This window comes from Oryctolagus cuniculus, chromosome 18, assembly GCF_051225735.1.
Source record: "Oryctolagus cuniculus isolate XC-2025 breed Fujian yellow rabbit chromosome 18, ASM5122573v1, whole genome shotgun sequence".
NCBI classification, from domain to species: Eukaryota; Metazoa; Chordata; class Mammalia; order Lagomorpha; family Leporidae; genus Oryctolagus; species Oryctolagus cuniculus.
In genome coordinates this window covers 20,987,525-21,008,854 of record NC_142884.1, presented here as the reverse complement: position 1 = coordinate 21,008,854, position 21,330 = coordinate 20,987,525, and the positions used below count along the sequence as shown (strand labels likewise).

The 21,330-nt window shown below is 47.7% G+C and overlaps 1 protein-coding gene across 7 annotated transcripts in view; it reads left to right on the top strand.

Moving 5' to 3' along the window:
* The first annotated feature begins 33 nt into the window (after window positions 1–33).
* The window catches only part of ZNF565 (zinc finger protein 565), a 31,995-nt gene continuing 10,698 nt past the window's right edge, over window positions 34–21,330 (top strand). The window contains exons 1-6 of one of the 7 annotated variants that reach the window (XM_008249566.5): window positions 318–450; window positions 8,520–8,544; window positions 11,342–11,432; window positions 14,752–14,804; window positions 20,125–20,251; window positions 20,935–21,030. In XM_008249566.5, coding sequence (XP_008247788.1) covers window positions 14,796–14,804; window positions 20,125–20,251; window positions 20,935–21,030 — 232 coding nt within the window. In that variant the 5' untranslated portion in view covers window positions 318–450; window positions 8,520–8,544; window positions 11,342–11,432; window positions 14,752–14,795. Of the gene's footprint in view, window positions 451–1,472; window positions 1,562–8,519; window positions 8,545–11,341; window positions 11,433–14,751; window positions 14,805–20,124; window positions 20,252–20,934; window positions 21,031–21,330 lie in introns of those variants that run through there. The other 6 variants (XM_089319498.1, XM_089319497.1, XM_008249565.5 and 3 more) reach the window with 6 other exon arrangements.

Here is a 21,330-nt window from a genome sequence, read left to right as displayed (position 1 = left end):
CACTCCCAGAAGTCTCCGCGGCTCGGCCCGGCTCCTTGACGAAGGCCAGGCCCAGGCTGGTACGCAGTTACCTTGTGTTACTGACAAGGGCGCTTTTCCTGCCGTGGACTACATTTCCCGTAAGGCTTTGCTGCTCGATTCTCTGTCTCCGCCACGCAAACTTGGCTGCCTCCTCTTGTGCTAAGGGGACTTTGAGGGTGCGTGGTCCTTTACTGAACTCAATCTCTGGCGTGCCGAAAGGTTTGCAGGGCGGATTCCCTCTTTGATGCCTCTGGGCCAAACCCAGACTCAGAGGTTAAAAAAAAAAAAAAACCGCCATCTTGTCCGTGGCTGCTTGGTCTGTGGACTACGTTTCCCAGAGCCCACAGCGGCCGACGTTTCGTCTCCTTTGACGTCGTGGCGAGATCGCAGGCTCCGCAAGGACCCGGACGCGACCAGGGGAGGCTGAAGGTGAGGGGTCTGGGAGTTCGGGGCGGGGACGGGGCGTGTCCGGAGACTCGGGTCTGTGCGCGCAGGCGGGAGCCGGCTGAGGATGCGCGTTGGGGCTGGGTGTGGGTTCCTGTGAGCGTGCAGTTCTGTTGGCTGGTTGTTTTTGTGGAAGAGTGTGTGATACTTTGTATTGGGGTGCGGGGTCCGTGTGATAAAATGCTTGTGGCTCCGGTGTGCGCCCTTAGCGCGCCTGCCTGCCTGTACGCCCTGTGCAGGTGTCTGTGCGGTTGTGACCGCGCGGCTCCAGGGTGGATGCATGGCTTTGGTTGTGTGATGCTAGCCTGTGCCACACTGCGTGTCGTTGCCGTGTGCCTGTGACTGGAGACTGCGTGTGTACGCCTGTTGTGAATATTGGAGAATGTGTGAGGGTGGGGGTGGGGGTGGGGGAGATGGTGACTGATGCTGTGTGTGCAGATAGGGACATCAGCTTGTGAAGGTGTGATCTCCCTCCTCTGTGTCATAGAGTAGGGGGATGACTTTTCTTTCCTTTTATTTATTTATTTATTTTAAGGCAGAGTTAACAGAGAGAGAGGTTTTCCATCTGCTGGTTCACTCCCCAAGATGGCCAGAACAGCTGGAGCTGGGCCCATCTGAAACCAGGAGCCTGGAATTCCATCCGGGTCTTCCTTGTGGGTGCAGGGGCCCAAGCACTTAGGCCGTCTTCCACTGGTTTTTCAGGCACATTAGCAGGGAGCTGGATCAGACTCGGAGCAACCAGGACACGGACCAGCGCCCATAAGGGATGGCAGTGTCACAGGCGGCAGCTTTGCCTGCTCTGCCACAATGCTGGTCCAGGGGATGACTTTTCAAAGCTGTCCTGGTCACTCAGGACTTTTTTCTCTTAACCCTTTGTCAAGAACAGTGTTAAAAGAAGGAAAGAATTGCTATTGACCTTCTAACCTAAATGCCAGACACATCAGGTTTTATTCCTTCCTTGGAAGCTTGCTTATTATTGTTTTCTTCTTTCTGAAACTCTGTAACAGAGCTACTGCCTACTCACCACCTGCCAGAGTGACCTAGTTTCCAGTATTTGCTGTGGGAGTCATTGAGTGCCCTGGAGATGGCCTGAAAGGTTCACATCCTTTCTGCTCCCTGTGCACCCAAGGTTTTTTAACATTGTTTTCATGTTGAATTAATTTTAGACTTCAAAATGTTATACAAATAGAATTCCCATATACTCTTTTTAAAATTATTTATTTGAAAGGCAGAATACAGAGAGAGAAGGAGAGAGAAATCTTCCATCTGCTGGTTCACTCCCCAGCAGGCCATAACGGCTAGAGCTGAGCAGATCTGAAGCCAGGAGCCAGGAGCTTCTAGCAGGTCTCCTGTCGCTCCCCCTCTTCGTGGAGGAGCAACACAGGACCCTGCGCTGTTCTTTCGTCTGCTCGGCCCTCCCCGGGTTTGCCGCTGGTTCTTCCCGGGTTGGCTACTATCCCTTCCACCTCCGTGGAAGGGCAGTTCCCCCTGGCCGCATTCCCCACTTCCGCAGGGGAGCGGCACACCGCCGGCCGGCTCTTCTCGGGGGCTGCACAGGTGTTCCCTCAGCTAGATGTTCCCCATAGATGTTGCTGGTGCATGTCGTCTCTCTCCTCCTTTATAGTCCTCCTCCGCCAATCCCAACTCGGCTGAGTACGCTGCTCTCCAATCAGGAGCAAGTCCTACAGTTAATTGGTTGAACTGGAGGCAGCTGTGCGGAAGCTGTTTACTTCTCTCCCAGCGCCATATTGTGGGAGAGCAGATGCATAGAATAAGTCCTAATTCGAGCAACTTAGTCTAGTCCGGATTGCTCCCCACAGATCCCCCTTTCTTTTTATTTTTTGGCGTTGATACGTGCCTGTCTTCGGTGTCCCGCAGCACACACTCTGCTGTACTTGCTAGAGTTGCCACAGGCTCTTACAAGTCCTATCAATCAGGAAAACCGAATCCGGGTCCTCTCTTCGCCATGTTGTGAGGAGGTTTCTAGGCGCTGATGCGTGCCTGTGTTCGGTGCCCTGCAGCGCATGCTCTGCTCTGCTAGAACTGCCCGCAGGTGTTTACAAAACCTATCAGGCAAACCGAATCCAAGCCTTCTCATTGCCGTATTGTGGGGGAGACTTATTAGTGTTGGTTCGTGCCTATCTTCGGTGACCTGCAGCTCATACTCTGGTCGAGCTTTGCTGGCGCTTACCGCCTTAAATCAGGCAGACCGAATCCAAGCCTCCTAATTGTTGCATTGTGGGGAAGCTTTACTGATGTTAATTCGTGCCTGTCTTCGGTGACCTGCGGCTAGCCGCCCAGGTGCTCACCGCCTCACTAATCGGGCAGACCGAATCCAAGCCTTCTAATTGGCATGTTGAGGGGAGGCCTTATTTCTCTCTATTTCTCTATCTCCGGGCATTCCTATTTCTCCCATTTTACTTCTATCTTCCAGCATTCCTATTTCTCTCACTTAACTTCTAAAACTTCTGTTTCTCTTATCCCCGCAGCTTCCCGGCACCTCGCCCCGCCGGCGGGTTCCCGGCTTTGCGCCGCTTCAGCCCGCGCGCCTCTCTCATCTGCGCAGCTTCCCGGCTTTGCGCGGCTCCGCGGTCTCCACGCTTAACCCTTTCGCGTCTGAACCACGGCCTACGCCAGCCCCGTTCCCTATCTACTCACGCCCCGTGCTCTCTCTGCACGCGGCGGCTTCCGCGAGTAACACAGCGTAGCTTGCGTCTCCACCACTAGCATTCAATCCAAGTTCCCCGGGCTAGCCTGGCGAATTCAACCCAGCGTACGTCTCCGCCCCACGGTTTGGCTTCCCGTCCTTTGCTCCCCGAGCTAATCAGACGGATCCCAATCTGGCTTGCGTCTCAGCTTCTGGTTTTAACTTTTCGCCCCCTATTCCCGGGCTAACTTGAGAATCCCAAAGTGGCTTTCGTTTCCGCCTTGGCCTGCCCCCCGCGGCTTCAATTTCCCTAACATTTTTCTCTACCCGGTATGTTTCCCCAAGCTTTCCTCCAACGATATTCCTCCCTCATTTCTCCTGGCCTCTCCCCACAGTCCGCGTCCGAGTCTGTTTGTTCTAGCTTTCACTTTCGCTTTCGACCTTAGAGATTTCTCCCAGCTTCCCCCCGTAGTCCGTATCCGAATCTATGCCTAGGCTTTCAATAGCTTCTTCCGGCTCCTTTTTCGTCCGGCTTTTCCCTAGGCTGTTTGCTAGTCTCTCCGATATTTTCCCTAGGCTGTTTGCTAGTTTCTCTCTCCGATATTTTCCCTAGTTCTTCCCGTTTCTTCCCGTTTCTTCCCTCCTAAGTTTCATATCCGTCCTAAGTTTCCTATCCGTTCTAGGTTTCCTATCCGTCCTGCGTTTCCTATCCGAGTCACGGCACCATTATGTCGCTCCCCCTCTTCGTGGAGGAGCAACACAGGACCCTGCGCTGTTCTTTCGTCTGCTCGGCCCTCCCCGGGTTTGCCGCTGGTTCTTCCCGGGTTGGCTACTATCCCTTCCACCTCCGTGGAAGGGCAGTTCCCCCTGGCCGCATTCCCCACTTCCGCAGGGGAGCGGCACACCGCCGGCCGGCTCTTCTCGGGGGCTGCACAGGTGTTCCCTCAGCTAGATGTTCCCCATAGATGTTGCTGGTGCATGTCGTCTCTCTCCTCCTTTATAGTCCTCCTCCGCCAATCCCAACTCGGCTGAGTACGCTGCTCTCCAATCAGGAGCAAGTCCTACAGTTAATTGGTTGAACTGGAGGCAGCTGTGCGGAAGCTGTTTACTTCTCTCCCAGCGCCATATTGTGGGAGAGCAGATGCATAGAATAAGTCCTAATTCGAGCAACTTAGTCTAGTCCGGATTGCTCCCCACAGTCTCCCATGTGGGTGCACTGGCCCGATGATTTAGACCGTCCTCCACTATTTTCCAGGCATATTAGCAGGGAGCTAGATCAGCAGTGAAGCAGCTGGGACTCGAACCAGTGCCCATATGGGATGCTGGTGCTGCAGGCAATGGCTTAACCCGCTATGCCACAGCACCAGCCCTGCAATTAGAACTCTTGTGCATTGTGCAGCTGGTAGGGGAAACAGTTTGTTGATTCCTCAAAAAGTTAAAGATATTGGCGGGGGGTGGCATTTGGCCTAGTGGTGAAGATGCCAGATAAGACATCTGTGTACTATGTCACAGTGTCTGCGTTCAATGCCGGGCTTCACCTCTGATTCCAGCTTTCTGCTGTTAAACACCCTAGGAAGCAATGGTGATGGCTCGAGTGCTTGGATTCCTGCCACCCATGTAGGCGACCTGAACTGAGTTCTTAACTTCTGGCCTGGGATCTTTGCAGGCATTTGGGTAGCAAAGCAGTGGTTGAAAGCGCACTCTGTCTCTCTCTGCCTCTCAAATGAAAAAGGAAAGAAAAAAAAGTTAAAGGTAAAAAGTCTGTGGAAATGGATAGTGGTGATGTGAGTGTACTTAATCCTCTACACTGAAAAATGATTACAGTGGTAAATTTTATGTATGTTTAACCATAAAACAAAATATTCACAGATTAACAAGAATGGTTACTATAGTGAAGGAATGGGAATAGGGTAGGAAGAATGGAAGAATAGGGAGAGAACAAACAATGGAGGAGTGACTGAATAGCTATTTCTGTCTAATTCTGACTTAGAACCATATTATTGTTTCACTTAATAAAAAATAATTAAAATCAACAAAAACATGAGGGGAGCCCAGACTTGTGTTTTCAAAAAAAATTTTTTGAGAGGCAGAGAAAGAGGGACAGACAGACAGACACAGAGACAGAAAAGAGACATAATTCCTAGCTACTGGTTCATTCTTCAGATACCTACAACAACTGGGACTGAGTTCAGCTGAAGCTGGGATCCTGGTGCTCTATCCAGATTTCCCATATAGATGGCAGGGATTCAATTACTTGAGCCATCACCACCACCTCCTAGAATCCAGATACTCCAATATGAGATACATGTGTCTTAACACAGGTATCTTAACTGCTAGACTAAAAGCACAATCCCCAAGACTCATTTCTTTAAATTTTAAATTTTATCTATTTATTTGAAAGGCAGACACACACACAGAGAGAGAGAGAGAGAGAGAGAGGGAGAGAGAGGGAGAGAATCTTATCTCCCATCTGCTGGTTCACTCCCTAAATGTCAGCAACAGCCAGAGCTGGGCCAAGCCAAAGCTGGGAACTAGGAACTCAATCCAGGGCTCTCACTGGCTGCCAGGGATTCCAGGCACTTCTCCTGCTGCCTCACAGGGTGCACATTAACAGGAAGCTGGAATTGGAAGTGGAGCCAGGACTCAAACCCACACACTATGATACATGGAATGAGAGTGACCCCAGTGACATCCTAACTGCTAACCACTCACCCTCAAACTTATCTTTTAATTCCATTTTCCATGAATTTTAACAAATATCTTGATACAAAAGGCTGTAGGAAAAAAGTAATTTTAGAAACCTGGCACCTAGGCCGGTGCCGCGGCTCACTAGGCTAATCCTCCGCCTGCAAGCGCCAGCACACCGGGTTCTAGTCCTAATTGGGGCGCCGGTTCTGTCCCAGTTGCTCCTCTTCCAGTCCAGCTCTAAGCTGTGGCCTGGGAAGGCAGTGGAGGATGGCCCAAGTGCTTGGGCCCTGCACCTGCATGGGAGACCAAGAGAAAGCACCTGGCTCCTGGCTTTGGATCAGCGCAGTGTGTCGGCCGTGGCGGCCATTTGAGGGGTAAACCAATGGAAAAGGAAGACCTTTCTTTCTGTCTCTCACTGCCTAACTCTGCCTGTCAAAAACAAAAATAAAAACAAAACAAAAAACCGGCACCTGGCTCCTGGCTTCAGATAGGCCCAGTTCCGAACGTTGCAGTCATTTGGGGAGTGAACCAGTGGATGGAAGACTACTCTCTGAATTTCAGAAAGCTATATATTGTAAGACTAACGACAAAAAGAACTGAGTAGTATGTGAAGTAATTTTTTTTCTTTAAAGATTTTCCATTTTATTTGAAAGACAGACTTAGAGGGAGAGACAAAGAGAGAGCATATATCTGCTAGTTCACTCCACAAATGGCTGCAGTGGCTGGAGCTGGGTGGGTCCGAAGCCAGGAACATAGGTCTCCCACTTGGCTGCAGGGGCCCAAGCACTTAGGTCATTCTCTGCTGCTTTCCCAGGCCCATTAGCAGGGAACTGGATTGGAAGTGGAGTAGCCCGGACTCCAACCAGTACCCATATTGGATGCTGGCACTGGAAGTGGAGGTTTTACCCACTATACCACAATGCCAGCCCCTGCAGTAACTCTTAAACCACTTTTGACATAGGATTGTGCAAATAAGTATCATAATTATTGACATAGGATTGCGCAAATAAGTATCATAGTTAATGAGAAGCCAGGTTTTTCACTTTAGAGAAAGGAGTTACCACAAAGGAAGTAGAGGTTAAAATAAACCCTGTGGTGTTGAAGTGAAACTGCTATCATACAAACTCAGGGATTATTTGTATATGCACATAGACAAACACAGATGGGTTTGTGTGTACAGAGTTCATAGCTGAGCGAGCCTAAGAAGCAAAGACATCTCAGAAGTATTGTATATATCTAAGCTGGATTTCAAAATAGCATTTTCTAATAAAAGGAATCCATGTTCCCTGGGAAACCTGTTGATTCCGGGACAGGGGCAAGGAGAGTACAGAAATAGCCTGGAAATTTCATGGTGCCGGCCGGCGCCGCGGCTCACTAGGCTAATCCTCCGCCTAGCGGCGCCGGCACACCGCGTTCTAGTCCCGGTTGGGGCGCCGGATTCTATCCCGGTTGCCCCTCTTCCAGGCCAGCTCTCTGCTGTGGCCAGGGAGTGCAGTGGAGGATGGCCCAGGTGCTTGGGCCCTGCACCCCATGGGAGACCAGGAAAAGCACCTGGCTCCTGGCTCCTGCCATCAGATCAGCGCGGTGTGCCGGCCGCAGCGCGCCAACCGTGGCGGCCATTGGAGGGTAAACCAACGGCAAAAGAAGACCTTTCTCTCCGTCTCTCTCTCTCACTGTCCACTCTGCCTGTCAAAAAAATAAAAAAAAATTAAAAAAAATTTTTTTCATGGTGCCAGAAAATAAGGAAGTACTACCAAAAAAAAAAAAAAAAAAAGTTGTGGGGAGGCATGCCACACTGAAACGGAGTCACAGGGGTTTCCACAGCCACATCTGTGACAATTTGAGCAACACAATAATGATAGTATTAGATTACAGTTTAAAGGATAAAAAATTCTAGTTAATATTTAAATAAGTAAACAAGAAGGAAAATCTCTTTCTAACAGTAATATTTTTCTTTATTTTAAATATGGCTGCAACAGTCTGAGTTGTGCTGATCTGAAGCCAGGAGCCAGGAGCTTCTTCTGGGTCTCCCACGTGGGTGCAGGGGCACAAGCACTTGGGCCATCTTCTACTGCTTTCCCAGGCCACAGCAGGGAGCTGGATTGGAAGTGGAGCAGCTGGGACTCAAACCAGTGCCCATATGGGATGCCAACACCGCAGGCAGCGGCTTTTACCAGCTACATCACAGTGCCAGCCCCCATCTAACACTAATATTCTAATAAATAAATCAATAAATGTGGGAGACTTGGATAAAGTTCCTGGCTCTTGGCTTCAGCCCAGCCCAGCGCTGGCTATTGTAGTCATTTGGGGAGTGAACCAGCAGATGGAGGATCTCTTGCTCTATCTCCCTCTCTCTCTGTAATTCTGCCTGTCAAATAAATACGATAAATATATATTTTTTTAATTTTGAGTTCTAATTTTTCCATCTATGCCAACCCTTGTTTTGGTAATAGTGATCCTATGGGGTGTCAAGTGACACTTCCCTAATGTTAGTGATGTTGAATATCTTTTCATGTGCTTGTTAGCTATTTATATGTCTTCTTTGGTGAAATGTCTGTTCAGGACCTTTGTTAACTTAAAAAATTGTGTTATATATATAAACTAAAAGTTACCATTTTAATCATTTTAATTGTGCATTTTAATGGCATTAAGTACATTTTTCACATTGTTTTACAACCATCACCAACATGCATCTCCACAATGTTTTTCTTCTTTTCAGGCTGAAGTCCCACACCAGTTAAAAGGTAACTCCCCATTTCTCCCTCTTCCCAGTTCCTGACAATTGCCATTATTTCTATCTCTATGAATTTGACTACTTTGGGATCCTCATATAAATGGAATCATACAGTATTTGTCTTTGTGTTGATTGACTAATTTCACTTAGCGTGCGTCCTTGTTGTAGTACATAGTACTACATGTTGGGCTACATAGTACTTCTTTGCACATATGGACCACATTTTGTTTATTCATTCATCTGTGGGCACTTGGGTTGCTTCTACCTTTTGGACTTTTGTGAATAATAATGCTGTTGTGACCATGAGACTACAAATGACTAACCTGTTCCACTCCCTGCTTACACAGCTTCTGGGTGTATATCCAAAATTAAATTGCCATGGTAATTCTTACGTTTGATTTCCTGAAGAATTACCATACCATTTTCCCCAGCAACTGTGCTGTTCTCACTAGCAGTACACAAAGTTTCCAATTTCTCCACATCCTCACCAGCACTTGTTATTTTCTTGTTAATTTCTTTGTAAGATAGTGCATTTTTAGGGCTTTTTAAAAATTTTTATTTTTTATTAATTCGAAAGGCAGAGTTACAGAGAGAGAGGGAGAGAGAGAGAGATACAGAGATGGGGCCAGCGCCGTGACTCACTTGGTTAATCCTCCACCTACGGCGCCGGCATCCCATATGGGCACCGGGTTCTAGTCCTGGCTGCTCCTCTTCCAGTCCAGCTCTCTGCTGTGGCCAGGGAGTGCAGTGGAGGATGGCCCAGGTCCTTGGTCCCTGTACCCGCACGGGAGACCAGGAGGAAGCACCTGGCTCCTGGCTTTGGATCGGCGTAGCTCTGGCAGTAGCAGCCATTTCGGGGGTGAACCATCGGAAGGAAGACTTTTCTCTCTGTCTCTCTCTCTCGCTGTCTAACTCTATCTGTCAAATAAAAAAAAAATTTTTTTTTTTAAAAGAGAGATACAGAGAGGGATCTTCCATCCATTGGTTCACCTCCCAAATGGCTGTAATGGCCCGGGGATGGGCCAAGCTGAAGCCAAGAGCTAGGAACTCCTTCCAGATCTCCTACATGGGTGCAGGGGCCCAAGCACTTGGGCCATCCTCTGCTGCTTTCCCAGGTGCATTATCAGGGAGCTGGATTGGAAGTGGAGCAGCCGGTACTCAAACCGGCCCATACGAGATGCCAGCATTGCAGCGGCACAACACTGGCCCTGCCTTTTTTTTTTTTTTTTTTTTTTTGTAAATACACTTTTCTAATGAATCATTAGTATTTCTGAGCATCCTTTCACATGGTTATTGCTTATTTGTATATCATTTCTGGGAAAATGTCTACTCAATCCCTCCCCCATTTTTTTTAAGTTTTATTAATTTGAAAGGCAGAGAGACAGAGAGAAAGATCTCCATCCAAGGTTCACTCCCCAGACGGCTGCGTTGGCTGGGGCTGGTGCAGGCCCAATCTAGGAGCCCACGACTCCATCCAGGCCTTCCACGTAGATGACAGGCATCTAAACAGTTAATCCCATCATCTACTGCTTTCCCAGGTGCATTAGCAGGGAGCTGGGTCAGAAGCAGAGCAATCTGGGCTCAAAGCAGCACTCAGAGAGGGGACACCTGTGTAACAGGCAGGAGCTTAACCCTCTCTGCACACAAAGCCAGTGCCTAGAAAGTGTTAACGCTAGAGTTCTAAAGGAACTGAGTTTTTGCTGAGTCAAGGTCAGTTTCAAGGCAGGAAATCGCCCTGTGTGGTTAAGATGCCAGTAGGAATACCCACAGCTCACAATGGACTTCCTTTGTTCAATTCTACCTCCACTTCCAATTATAGCTTTCTGCTAATGCACACCCTGGGAGACAGCAGGCAGTGGCTCAGGTCTTGGGTCCTTGCCACCCACATGGGAAACCAGGATTGTTTCTGATTCCCAGCTTTGACTTGGCCCAGGCCCAATCTTTGCAGGCATTTGGGGACTGGACCAGAGGATGTAAGCTCTCTCATTCTCTCTGCCTGTGGGGAAACAAAAAAAAAAAATTAAAGGGGGGGGGGGCAGTGCTGTGGCACAGAGGGTTAAGCACCCATCTGCTGTACCACATCCCACATCCGCACTGGTTCAAGTCCTGGCTGCTCCACTTCTGACTTAGCTTCCTGCTAATGTGCCTGGGAAAACAAAGGAAGATGGCCCAAGTGCTTGAGCCTCTGCACCCATGTGGGAGAGCCAGAAGAGGCTCCTGGCTCCTGGCTCCTGGCTTCAGCCTGGCCCAGCCCTGGCCATTGCAGCCATTTGGGAACTCTCTTCCCTCCTGCCCTGTCTCTCCCTTTCTCTCTCTGTAACTCTGACTTTCAAATAAATAAATAAATCTTAACTAACTAACAAAAAAAATTTTTTTTTCTGGAAAGGCAGAGTTACAGAGAGAGAAAAGGAGAGACAGAAGGAGATCTTCCATCCGCAGGACTTAGAAAATGATTTTAGATTTTTGCTCATGCTGTATATCTAGTATGGTTCAACAAGGTCCCAGACTGAAGGAAACTCCAGGATCCCACACCTGAACCATTTGATATGCACAGCTCCTTGGTCACCACATCCAGGAATAGGAAGATTAGCGAATTGTGCAGTCTTTCCCGTGTGGCTCAGACTGAAGTGATGCACAGCCCCAGCTCAATTTCCTTGGCCAAAACCAGTTCATGATCTTACCTAACTCCAAGAAGTTGGAAAATATTATCTTCTGAGGGCCAAAAAAGAAAAGAAAATGGGTTAATGGTGAAACATTAGTAATGTCTACCGTACTGGCTAAGGCCCATTTTTTTTCTCCATGTGTAGGAAGTTGCTTCTGTAAATTAGATGTAGTGTGTGTTTGTGGAGCAAAGAAGATATCTCTGGAGAGAAAGGGTTGACTTGAGCCAATGCACAGGTGAGTGAGGGGACTAAGAAATTAGGAAGGCTTTCCTGAGAGATTGCCTCTGTGGTGAGAGCTTTAGGGTCCTGGAGAAAACCAAACTCTCACCATCCAGGTTCCCAAAGGTGCACGTATATCTCCTTTTATAATCTACCACCCCATTAATTGTATTATTTATCTTTATAAAATTACAATATCTTTATAAAATATATGCTTAAGGAAAAAACTTGAAAATACAGGGCAAAACAAAGATCCCTTCATTATTATAACATACACAAGTGTAAAAATTTAATCGAGAATCCTTTCAGTCTGTCTTGTCTTCCATGCATACATTCATGCATACAGGTGTTCAGTGTGTATTTTTCCTGTAAGAATGGGATTCTAGGGGCAGGTATTGGACATAGCAGTTAAGGCATCACTTGGGATGCCTGAATCCTCTATCAAGTGTCTGGGTTCAAGTTCTAGCTCTGTGTCTGAATCCAGTTTCCTGCTAATATACCTGGGAGGCAGTGGATGATGACCCAAGTGGTTGGGTGCCTGCCACCCACATGGGTTTCCACATGGGAGACCTAGATGGAGTTCCTGGCTCCTGGCTTCAGTCTGGCTCAGCCGTAGCTGTTCCAGGCATTTAGGAAGCAAATCAGTGGATGGAAGGTCTCTATCTCTATCTCTTGTCTCACTCTACTTTTCAAATAAATAAATCTTTTATTAAAAAAATAGAACCAAAATGCTAACATTGACCTTCAAGCCCCGCATGGTCTGGCTTCCCATGCACTCTCACTCCTGCTATCTCTGTCTCCCTCCCTTTTCCCACCCTCTGTCAGGTGAGCCACTACCCCCTTCCTCTCATATATTCCATTCCTTCCCCTGTTCCTGCCTGAGGCCTTTGTAACTGCTGTTCTCTTCTACTGGAAGTGCACTCCCCGGGTGTCTGCACTGCTCTCTCACTCCATGCAGGCTGTGCTTCCATGTCACCTTCTCAGCACAAAGCCTCAGACCTCCCTCCGTTCCCCCAAAGCTCCCTGTCCCTTACTCTTCTCCATAGAACTTTGGCCGCCTCACAGGAATAGAAGGTAACATTTGTGGACTGCCTCTTCTCATTAGAATGTGAGATCCGCTGGGGCAGGGAGTTGATTTGTTGTATTTATTATGTTCCTGATCCCTAGAACTGTGCCAGTTGAGGTAGCAGCTGAGTAAATATGAAAGAGTTCCCTGGCTTCTCTTTCTCTGCCTCCATATCTGATCAGATGCCAAAACCTGTTGGTTTTACCTCTAATCTCCACCTTGAGTTCATCCCCCTCCTCCTCATGTCTACTGCTGCTGTTCTGGGTCAGGCCCTCTTTGTTGCCTTTGAAAAGTACAAGGATCTCTCAGTTTTGGCATCAGTTTTATTGATCTCATCACTTCCTTCTTAAAATTCTTCAGCTGCCTTCTATTTCATTAACGGGTGAAAGTCTAACTTTTATGTGGTTAGCCCGTGTGTATTGGTCACATGTGTTCTCCAGACACTGTGGACACCGTGCTGATGAGAGTGGTGATGAGACCCATTGGTCCTTGCCCTCACAGTTATTTCAGTCAGATGCCTTCATTTTCTGATCTCGGGTGTCATCCTCAGCTTTGTCCGCCTCAAGATTTGGAGCTAATTAAATTTAAATTTAGACCACTTGAGATTACATTTAATTGAAATTCAGTTCTTCAGACGTACTAGCCGCATTTTAAATGTTAAATGGCCATAAGAGGCAAGTGGCTACTATATTTATAACACAAATGTGAAGATTTCCACCATTGCAGAAAATTCTGTGGCACAAAACTTTCTCAAATTACTCAACTAATTTTAAATTATTCTGTTTACCTCAAACACACCATATACTTTAGTCCACTATTTTGGCCACTGCATTTCACTCTGCTTAGAGTGTTCTTTTCCTTTTTCTGCCTCTTAAACTTCCATGATTTTTTTTATAACCCCATTCATATTCTATATCTTACAGCAAATTTCCCATGATACCACCTCTATTGGTTACATTAATCTTCCTTCTCACCACTGATACCACCACAACCATAGGAAGCTTCTTATACCTCTAATTAGAATCAACTTTAATACCCTCCTTAAAATCCTGAATTTTCATTGCTGTTGAGAAATAGGACGTTCACCGGACTAATAACACTGCCAGCCCTGACAGTCGCTGAGGAAGTGATTTTCTTTTTCTTTTTTCTTGCCAGGCAGAGTTAGACAGTGAGAGAGAGAGACCGAGAGAGAGTCATAGACAGTGAGAGAGAGACAGAGAGAGAGGTCTTCCTTCTGTTGGTTCACTCCCCTAATGGCTGCTGCGGCCAGCGCTGCGCCCATCCAAAGCCAGGAGCTAGGTACTTCCTCCCTGTCTCCCATGCAGGTGCAGAGCCCAAGCACTTGGGCCATCCTCCGCTGCCCTCCCGGGCCATAGCAGAGAGCTGGACTGGAACAGAAGCAACTGGGACTAGTACCCGGCGCCCCAAGCAGGACTAGAACCCGGGGTGCCGGTGCCACAGGCAGAGGATTAGCCAGGTGAGCCACGGCGCTGGCCTGGAAGTGATGTTCTACAGGAAAGCAATAGGGTGAGCTTAGATGGGAAATACAGAGTGGTGGGTTAAGAAACTTGTAGAAACTGAGTTTCCACTGAGGTCAGTACTCTGGATGTGCAGGTATGCATGTAAGATGTGTGTGTTGCTGTGGCTTTCTTGCTCCTGTCTTGTGACTACAGCTGGGGCTGGAGGCTTTGATAGAACTGTTGATAGTGTCGCATTTTAGATGAGGAAGAAGGAAGTAGAGCAGGTGAGGTACCCAAGAGGTTTGGCCTGCTGACCCCCAGAGAACCTGGAAGACTTCTTCAGAGATGTCTTTTACTCAGGTTGTGGCCTGTGCAAAAGTTCTGTGCTCCTAGCCTGATGGTGTAAGGGATAAAGTGGGTGGGAATGAGTTAGGATTGTCCTTGCTGCAGTTTGGAGCAGGTGAGCTTCATAAAGGCCCCGTCTAGGCTTAGATTAGCATCAGCAAGATGGCGTACTGTCCAGACCTGAATCTGTGCCTCAGAGCTGCTTGAGCTCCAGGGCAGTGTCAGAGCACAGGTGCCTTGAAGACACAGTGCTGCTTAGGGGTTCCCTAGTGTTCATAAAGAGGCTGGGCTTTGTTAACTCTGCAGTTTTCAATATCAGTGTATGGTGGGACAGGGAGGGCAGGGAAGCAAAGCAAGGTCAGCAGAAGTACAGTTGTTTTATGCTCATCCATGTGGGAGTTCTCTGTTCATCCGAGTTTTACCCCATTCTCCCCTAACCTGCTTTTTGCTCTGCATTTGTCTAGAAGAATCCAGAGAAATCAGAGCCCATCAGATAGATCTGAAGGCCATGGCCCAGGTATGTTGAAATTTATTGTATCCTTGGAATAATCTTTCTTCCCTCCACATCGTATCAACGTTTCTGTTCTTTATCCTGAAACTTACTGTTCTGCACAGTCCGTTTTAGAACTTTTTCTTGAAGATTTATTTATTTGAGAGGCACAGCTATAGACAGAGGGAGAGACATAGAGAAAGGTCTTCCATCTGCTGGTTCACTTCCTAAGTGGCTGCAATAGTCCGAAGCCAGGAGCCAGGAGCTTCTGCATCTCCCATGAGAGTGCAAGAGCTCAAGTACTTGGGCCATCCTCTACTGCTTTCCCTGGCCATCTAATCCAGGGAGCTGGCTTAGAAGTAGAGCAGCCAAGATTCGAACTGGCACCCATAGGGGACGCTGGCTCTGTAGGTGGTGGCTTTACCCTCTACGCCACAGTGCTGGCCCCAATTTTAGAACAATTTTATCATCACAAAAAAAAAAAAAAAACCCAACTGTTAAATGTTAAGAGTGCTTTCTGTATTCTGGATACAAATCCCTTATCAGATATATGATTTGAAGATATTTTCCCATTCTGGTGGTGGGATTTTTCACTTTCTTAGTGGAATCATTTGTGGCACAAAAGTTTTTAATTTTTATAAAGTTCATTTATCTTTTTGACCTAGGAAACCAGTGCCTGACTCAAGGTCATGAAGATAGACTCCTATGTTTTTTTCTAGTTTTATTGATTTAGCTTTTCACACCTGGGTCTGTGATCATTTTGAGTTGGTTTTGCGTGTGGTGGGAGCTATGAATCCAGCTTCCTTTTTTTGTAAGTGGCGATTCCTTTAGTTGTCCTAACCCTGTTTGTTTAAAGAGACTGCTCTTTCCCCCACTGAATTATCTCGATGACTTAGTTTATTTTCTGGCAGTCCTTAGGGAACTGGCTAAATGATGCTCTCCATCAGAGAGGCTTTGCATGTTGGACGATTTTCAAACTCAGCACACTTTAATTTTTCACCTGGAGTTTCCTCCAACCACATGAATGATGTGATTTTTTGGAATTTCAGACTTCCTTGAGTGTTGGCCTTCAGTTAGAGATAGGCAATGGAAGTTGATAGTAGTAAGGATCATTCATGATAACGCCTTTTCTTCCCTCTCAAGCTGCAGGAGGTTCCTTGTCATTCTTCTTTCCCAGCAGGGTTCTCATAGGCCTACCATTTCACCGATTCTCTTCTAGGATCCCAACTTTTCATGGGTTCATACCCTGCTGTGTTCTAGGTCCCACACTAAGGTTGATCCCCAAAGCATTTCACTTCAGATTGGCCCCAGCTAACATATTTACTCACCTCTCTGGGTTGAGGAGTGTGTGTGTGCATGTGTGTATGTGTGTGTCTATGTGTTCTGTTAGCTCTGGGATTTTGTTTCCCTTACTTTCTTGAGAATTAGAAATGTGTTTAACATATAACAAGGGTGGGCTGGCACCATGGCTCACTTGGCTAATCCTCTGCCTGCAGTGCCAGCATCCCATATGGGCACCCGGTTCTAGTCCCAGTTACTCCTCTTCCAGTCCAGCTCTCTGCTGTGGCCCGGGAAGGCAGTGGAGAATGGCCCAGGTCCTTGGGCCCCTACACCCACATGGGAGACCAAGAGAAAGCACCTGGCTCCTGGCTTTGGATCGGTGCAGCGCCGGCCATAGCGACCATTTAGGGGGTGGACCAACAGAAGGAAGACCTTTCTTTCTGTCTCGCTCTCATTGTCTAACTCTACCTGTCAAATAAATAAAAAACAAAACAAAACAAAACAAAACCCATATAACAAGGGTGTTTGCTGTTACTATTCGACATTAGAATGTTTGCAACAGAAGCCCCCAGTCCTGTCTTTTCTGTGTGGACATGGTTGGAGCTGTAGTGTGTCGCTCCCCCTCTTCATGGAGGAACGACACAGGACCCTGCGCTGTTCTTTCGTCTGCTCGGCCCTCCCCGGGTTTGCTGCTGGTTCTTCCCGGGTTGGCTACTGTCCCTTCCACCTCCATGGAAGGGCAGTTCCCCCTGGCCACTTTCCCCACTTCCGCAGGGGAGCGGCACACCGCCGGCCGGCTCTCTCGGGGGCTGCACAGGTGTTCCCCTTAGATGTTCCCGTTAGATGTTCCTGGTGCATGCCGTCTCTCTCCTCCTTTATAGTCCTCCTCCGCCAATCCCAACTCGGCTGCCCACACGCCGAGCACGCTGCTCTCCTCCAATCAGGAGCAAGTCCTACAGTTTATTGGCTGAACTGGAGGCAGCTGTGTAGAAGCTGTTTTCTTCTCTCCCAGCACCATATTGTGGGAGAGCAGATGCATAGAATAAGTCTCAATTCCAGCAACTTAGTCTAGTCCGAGTTGCTCCCCACAGTAGTGGTTGGTCCTGGTCTCAATATATGGTAATGTCTCCTGTTTTGTGAGGCCTTTTAGACAAGGGCTGTGATTGGGAACTTTAGTTAGAAAACTTTCTGACATGTCCATGCCCTCTCACCCCTGCAAAATGGAAATCAAGACTCCAGACCTCGTTTCCATTTTACAGAAAGTTTAGAAGTAAAGCTGGGGGCAGCACTGTGACACAGTAGGCTAAGCCTCTGCCTGTGGCACCTGCATCTCATAGGAGCACTGGTTGGTGTCCCGGCTGCTCCTCTGATCCAGCTCTCTGCATATGACCTGGGGAGGCAATGGAGGATGGCCCAAGATTTTGGGCCACTGTACCCACATGGGAGATCTGGAAGAAGCTCCTGGCTCCTGGCTTTGGATTGGGTCAGCTCTGGCCATTGCTGCCATTTAGGGGCTGAACCAGCAAATGGAAGACCTCTCTCTCTGTCTTTCATTCTCTGTGTCTGTAACTCTGCCTCTCAAATAAATAATTAAAAAAAAAAAAAAAAAAAAAAAAAAGAGGCCGGCACTGCAGCTCAATAGGCTAATCCTCCGCCAGCAGTGCCGGCACCTCGGGTTCTAGTCCCGGTCAGGGCGCCGGATTCTTTCCCGGTTGCCCCTCTTCCAGGCCTGCTCTCTGCTGTGGCCCAGGAGTGCAGTGGAGGATGGCCCAGGTCCTTGGGCCTTGCACCTGTGTGGAGACCAGGAGAAGCTCCTGGCTCCTGGTGGTGCGCCGGCCGCAGCAGCCACTTGGGGGGTGAACCAACAGAAAAGGAAGACCTTTCTCTCTGTCTCTCTCTCTCTCTCTCTCTCACTGTCCACTCTGCCTGTCAAAATAAATAATAAATAAATAATAAAAATTTAAAAAAAGAAGAAAAAGTAAAGCTAGTGGCCAGTGCTGTGGCTCAGCAGGTTAAGTCGCCATTTGCGATGCTGACATCCTACATGGGCACCGGTTCAAGTCCTGGCTGCTCCACTTCCAATCCAGCTTCCTGCTAATGTACGTGTGAAAGCAGTGGAAGATAGCCCAAGTGTTTAGGCTCCTGTACCCATGTGGGAGACCAGACAAAGCTTCTGGCTTCAGCATGGCTGAACCCTGGCCATTGCAGCCATTTGAGGAGTGAACCAGCAGATGGAAGATCTCTCTCTTTCTCTCCATCTCTAACTATGCCTCTCAAATAAATAAATAAATAAACCAAAAAATAATGAGAAAAAATAAAGCTATGCCATGAAGATACAATCAGCCAAATCTAGAATATGGTGATTTCTACCAGATCAAATATGTCTTTAATAAACAAATGGTAATAAAATTTTAACAGGTTTGTGTGAACTGTTAAAGATTTGAGAGACTTTAGGGAACCAATCAACTAAATGCAATATGTGTGTCTTGTTTGAATCATGGTTTGACCAAACCAAGTGTTCAATCACTTTTGGGGGCCAGTGTTGTGGCATAGTGGGCAGAACTGCCACTTGTAACACTGGCATCCCATACAAGCACAGGTTCGTGTCCTGGCTGCTCCTCTTCTGGTCCATCTCTCTGCTAATGGCCCAGGAAAACCAGCAGAAGATGGTCCAAGTGTTTGGGCCCCTTCCACCTATGTGGAAGACCTAGATGAAGCTCTTGGCTCCTGCCTTCAACCTAGCCCAGCCCCAGACATTGTGGCCATCTAGGGGAGTGAACCAGCAAATAGAAGATCTCTCTCTCCCTCTCTCTGTCTTCTCCCTCTGTCTCTATACCTCTGACTTTCAAATAAAATAAATAAATATTTTTAAAGAAAATCACTTTTGAGGAGCAGGCATTTGACTTGGTGGTTAAGACACTGGTTAGGACATTCATGTCCCACATCAGCATCCCTAGCTTTGTTTGGTTTTTTTTTTTTTTTTTTTTTTTTTTTTTTTTGACAGGCAGAGTGGACAGTGAGAGAGAGAGACAGAGAGAAAGGTCTTCCTTTGCCGTTGGTTCACCCTCCAATGGCCGCCGCGGAGGCACGCTGCGGCCGGCGCACCGCGCTGATCCGATGGCAGGAGCCAGGAGCCAGGTGCTTTTCCTGGTCTCCCATGGGGTGCAGGGCCCAAGCACCTGGGCCATCCTCCACTGCACTCCCTGGCCACAGCAGAGAGCTGGCCTGGAAGAGGGGCAACCGGGACAGAATCCAGCGCCCCGACCGGGACTAGAACCCGGTGTGCCGGCGCCGCTAGGCGGAGGATTAGCCTAGTGAGCCGCGGCGCCAGCCAGCATCCCTAGCTTTGATTCCCAGCCTCTAGCTCCTCATTCCAGCTTCCTGCTAATGACCCAAGTAGTTAGATTCCTTTTACCCATGTGGGAGACCTGAATCAAGTGTTCCGCCCCCAGCTTTGTAGCTGTAGGCATTTGGGGAGTGATTCTGGCAGAAAAGTGCTCTCTTAGTTTGTCTCTCTGCGTCATAAATAAATAAATAAATAAATAAGATCACTTTTGATACCACTTTGGATGGAAGATCTGTCTCTGTCTGTCTGTTTGTCTCTCTCTCTCTCTCCCCTCTCCCTTACCCTTTCTGTCTCTCTGTCCCTCTGCCTTTCCAATCAATCAAATTTTTTAAATCACATTTCAGAAGATTGAGATAATTTGAACTTAATCTGTTTATTGGGAAATTATCGTTAATTTTATTAAATGTGATAATATTCTGACTCTTATGCTTTTCTTTAGGAAAACAAAGTCTCTAACCTGTTAAATACTGAAGCATTTGTAGGTGAAGAATTGTGATGTTTGTTGTGTGAGATTTGCCTCAATACATAAGAGATAAAAGATGGAAGAGAGAAAACAAGAAATGCAAACCTTGTGGTTATTTGTTGAAGCAGAGTGTTAGGTGCATGGGGGTCGTTATGCTATTCTTTGTATTTTTGTGTATTTTGAAATATTTCATAATAAAAACTGAAGAACACAAAAGTCCTGGAATTCACTAGTCATGCATGGGCTTATTGTTTCAGGGATTGGTGACATTCAGGGATGTGGCCGTAGAGTTCTCTCAGGAAGAATGGAAGTGTCTGAAACCCGCCCAGAGGGACTTGTACAGAGACGTGACTTTGGAGAACTTTGGTAACTTGGTCTCACTAGGTAAGGATATTGTGTCACTCAGGGCCAGGCAGTAAATAAGGAGCCAGCAAGCACATTGGTGGGGGCCTGTTTCTGCCTCTAGCCTGAAAGGCCGAAGAGAAGAAACCAGGGTGCAGAGAAGGGCCCAGGCCAGCGACTGCAGTTCCCCCCAGAACTCCTGGCTCAAAGGAAGGAGACAGGGCTAAGAAAGGACCTGCATGCTCTCTGTTTCTGCCTGAACTCCTTCTGATACTTCCCATTTACCAAACCCAGTGGGAAAACATGGGCATGGATAATACCGTCCTTACAGGTAAGCTCTCTGGGCACAGAGCAGGACTCGGGACAGGGCCAGGAGCACTGAGGAGTGAATTGCAGGCAAAGGAGAAGGTTAATAGAGGATAACCACCCTCGTTGCCTAGTCCACATAATTCAGGCCAGCCTTCTGGAATTTCTGGTTTCTTCGTTGTGAATTTCTAGAGCAGTTTATGAGTTTCGGACTCAATTCCCGTTCTCTGTTCCCAGGAAAATTGTTTTGTGCTTTATGGAATTGGAAATAAGTGGTTTTGTTGAGCATCCCTGTCTTCCCATCCTTTGGACAACCTTCACACCTTCCTCCTATAATTTCTTCAGTTTCTTGGTGACGAGGGACTGGGCTTGAATTTCGAAACAGTGTGATCATACCCCATTTCTCTTCCTATAAACAGGGATTTCCATTTCTAAGCCTGATATCATCTCCTTGTTGGAGCAAGGGAAAGAGCCCTGGACGATTGCAAATGATATTACAGGACCATGGTGCCCAGGTGAGCGAGGATGATCTGTTGGGGGTGGTCGTGGGTGAGTCACGTGGTAGAGGTAACTACAGTTATGTGGAGACGCTCCCCTCATAGCCGTCCTGGGAAAGAAAGGCCTGGGACCTTACTGAGATTGGAGGATGTGAAGGACATGGATCTGGCGGCAGCAGCGTCTGAGCACACCGTTCCTGACCCCCGTTCCTGCCTCTCTGCTTACGTTTCCCTCCCACTTAAAACAAGGTTGTGCCGTCTCTTCCTCAGTGGCCACCACTTTGCCTGTGCGTATGGTCCTTTCTTCTGCAACTATCT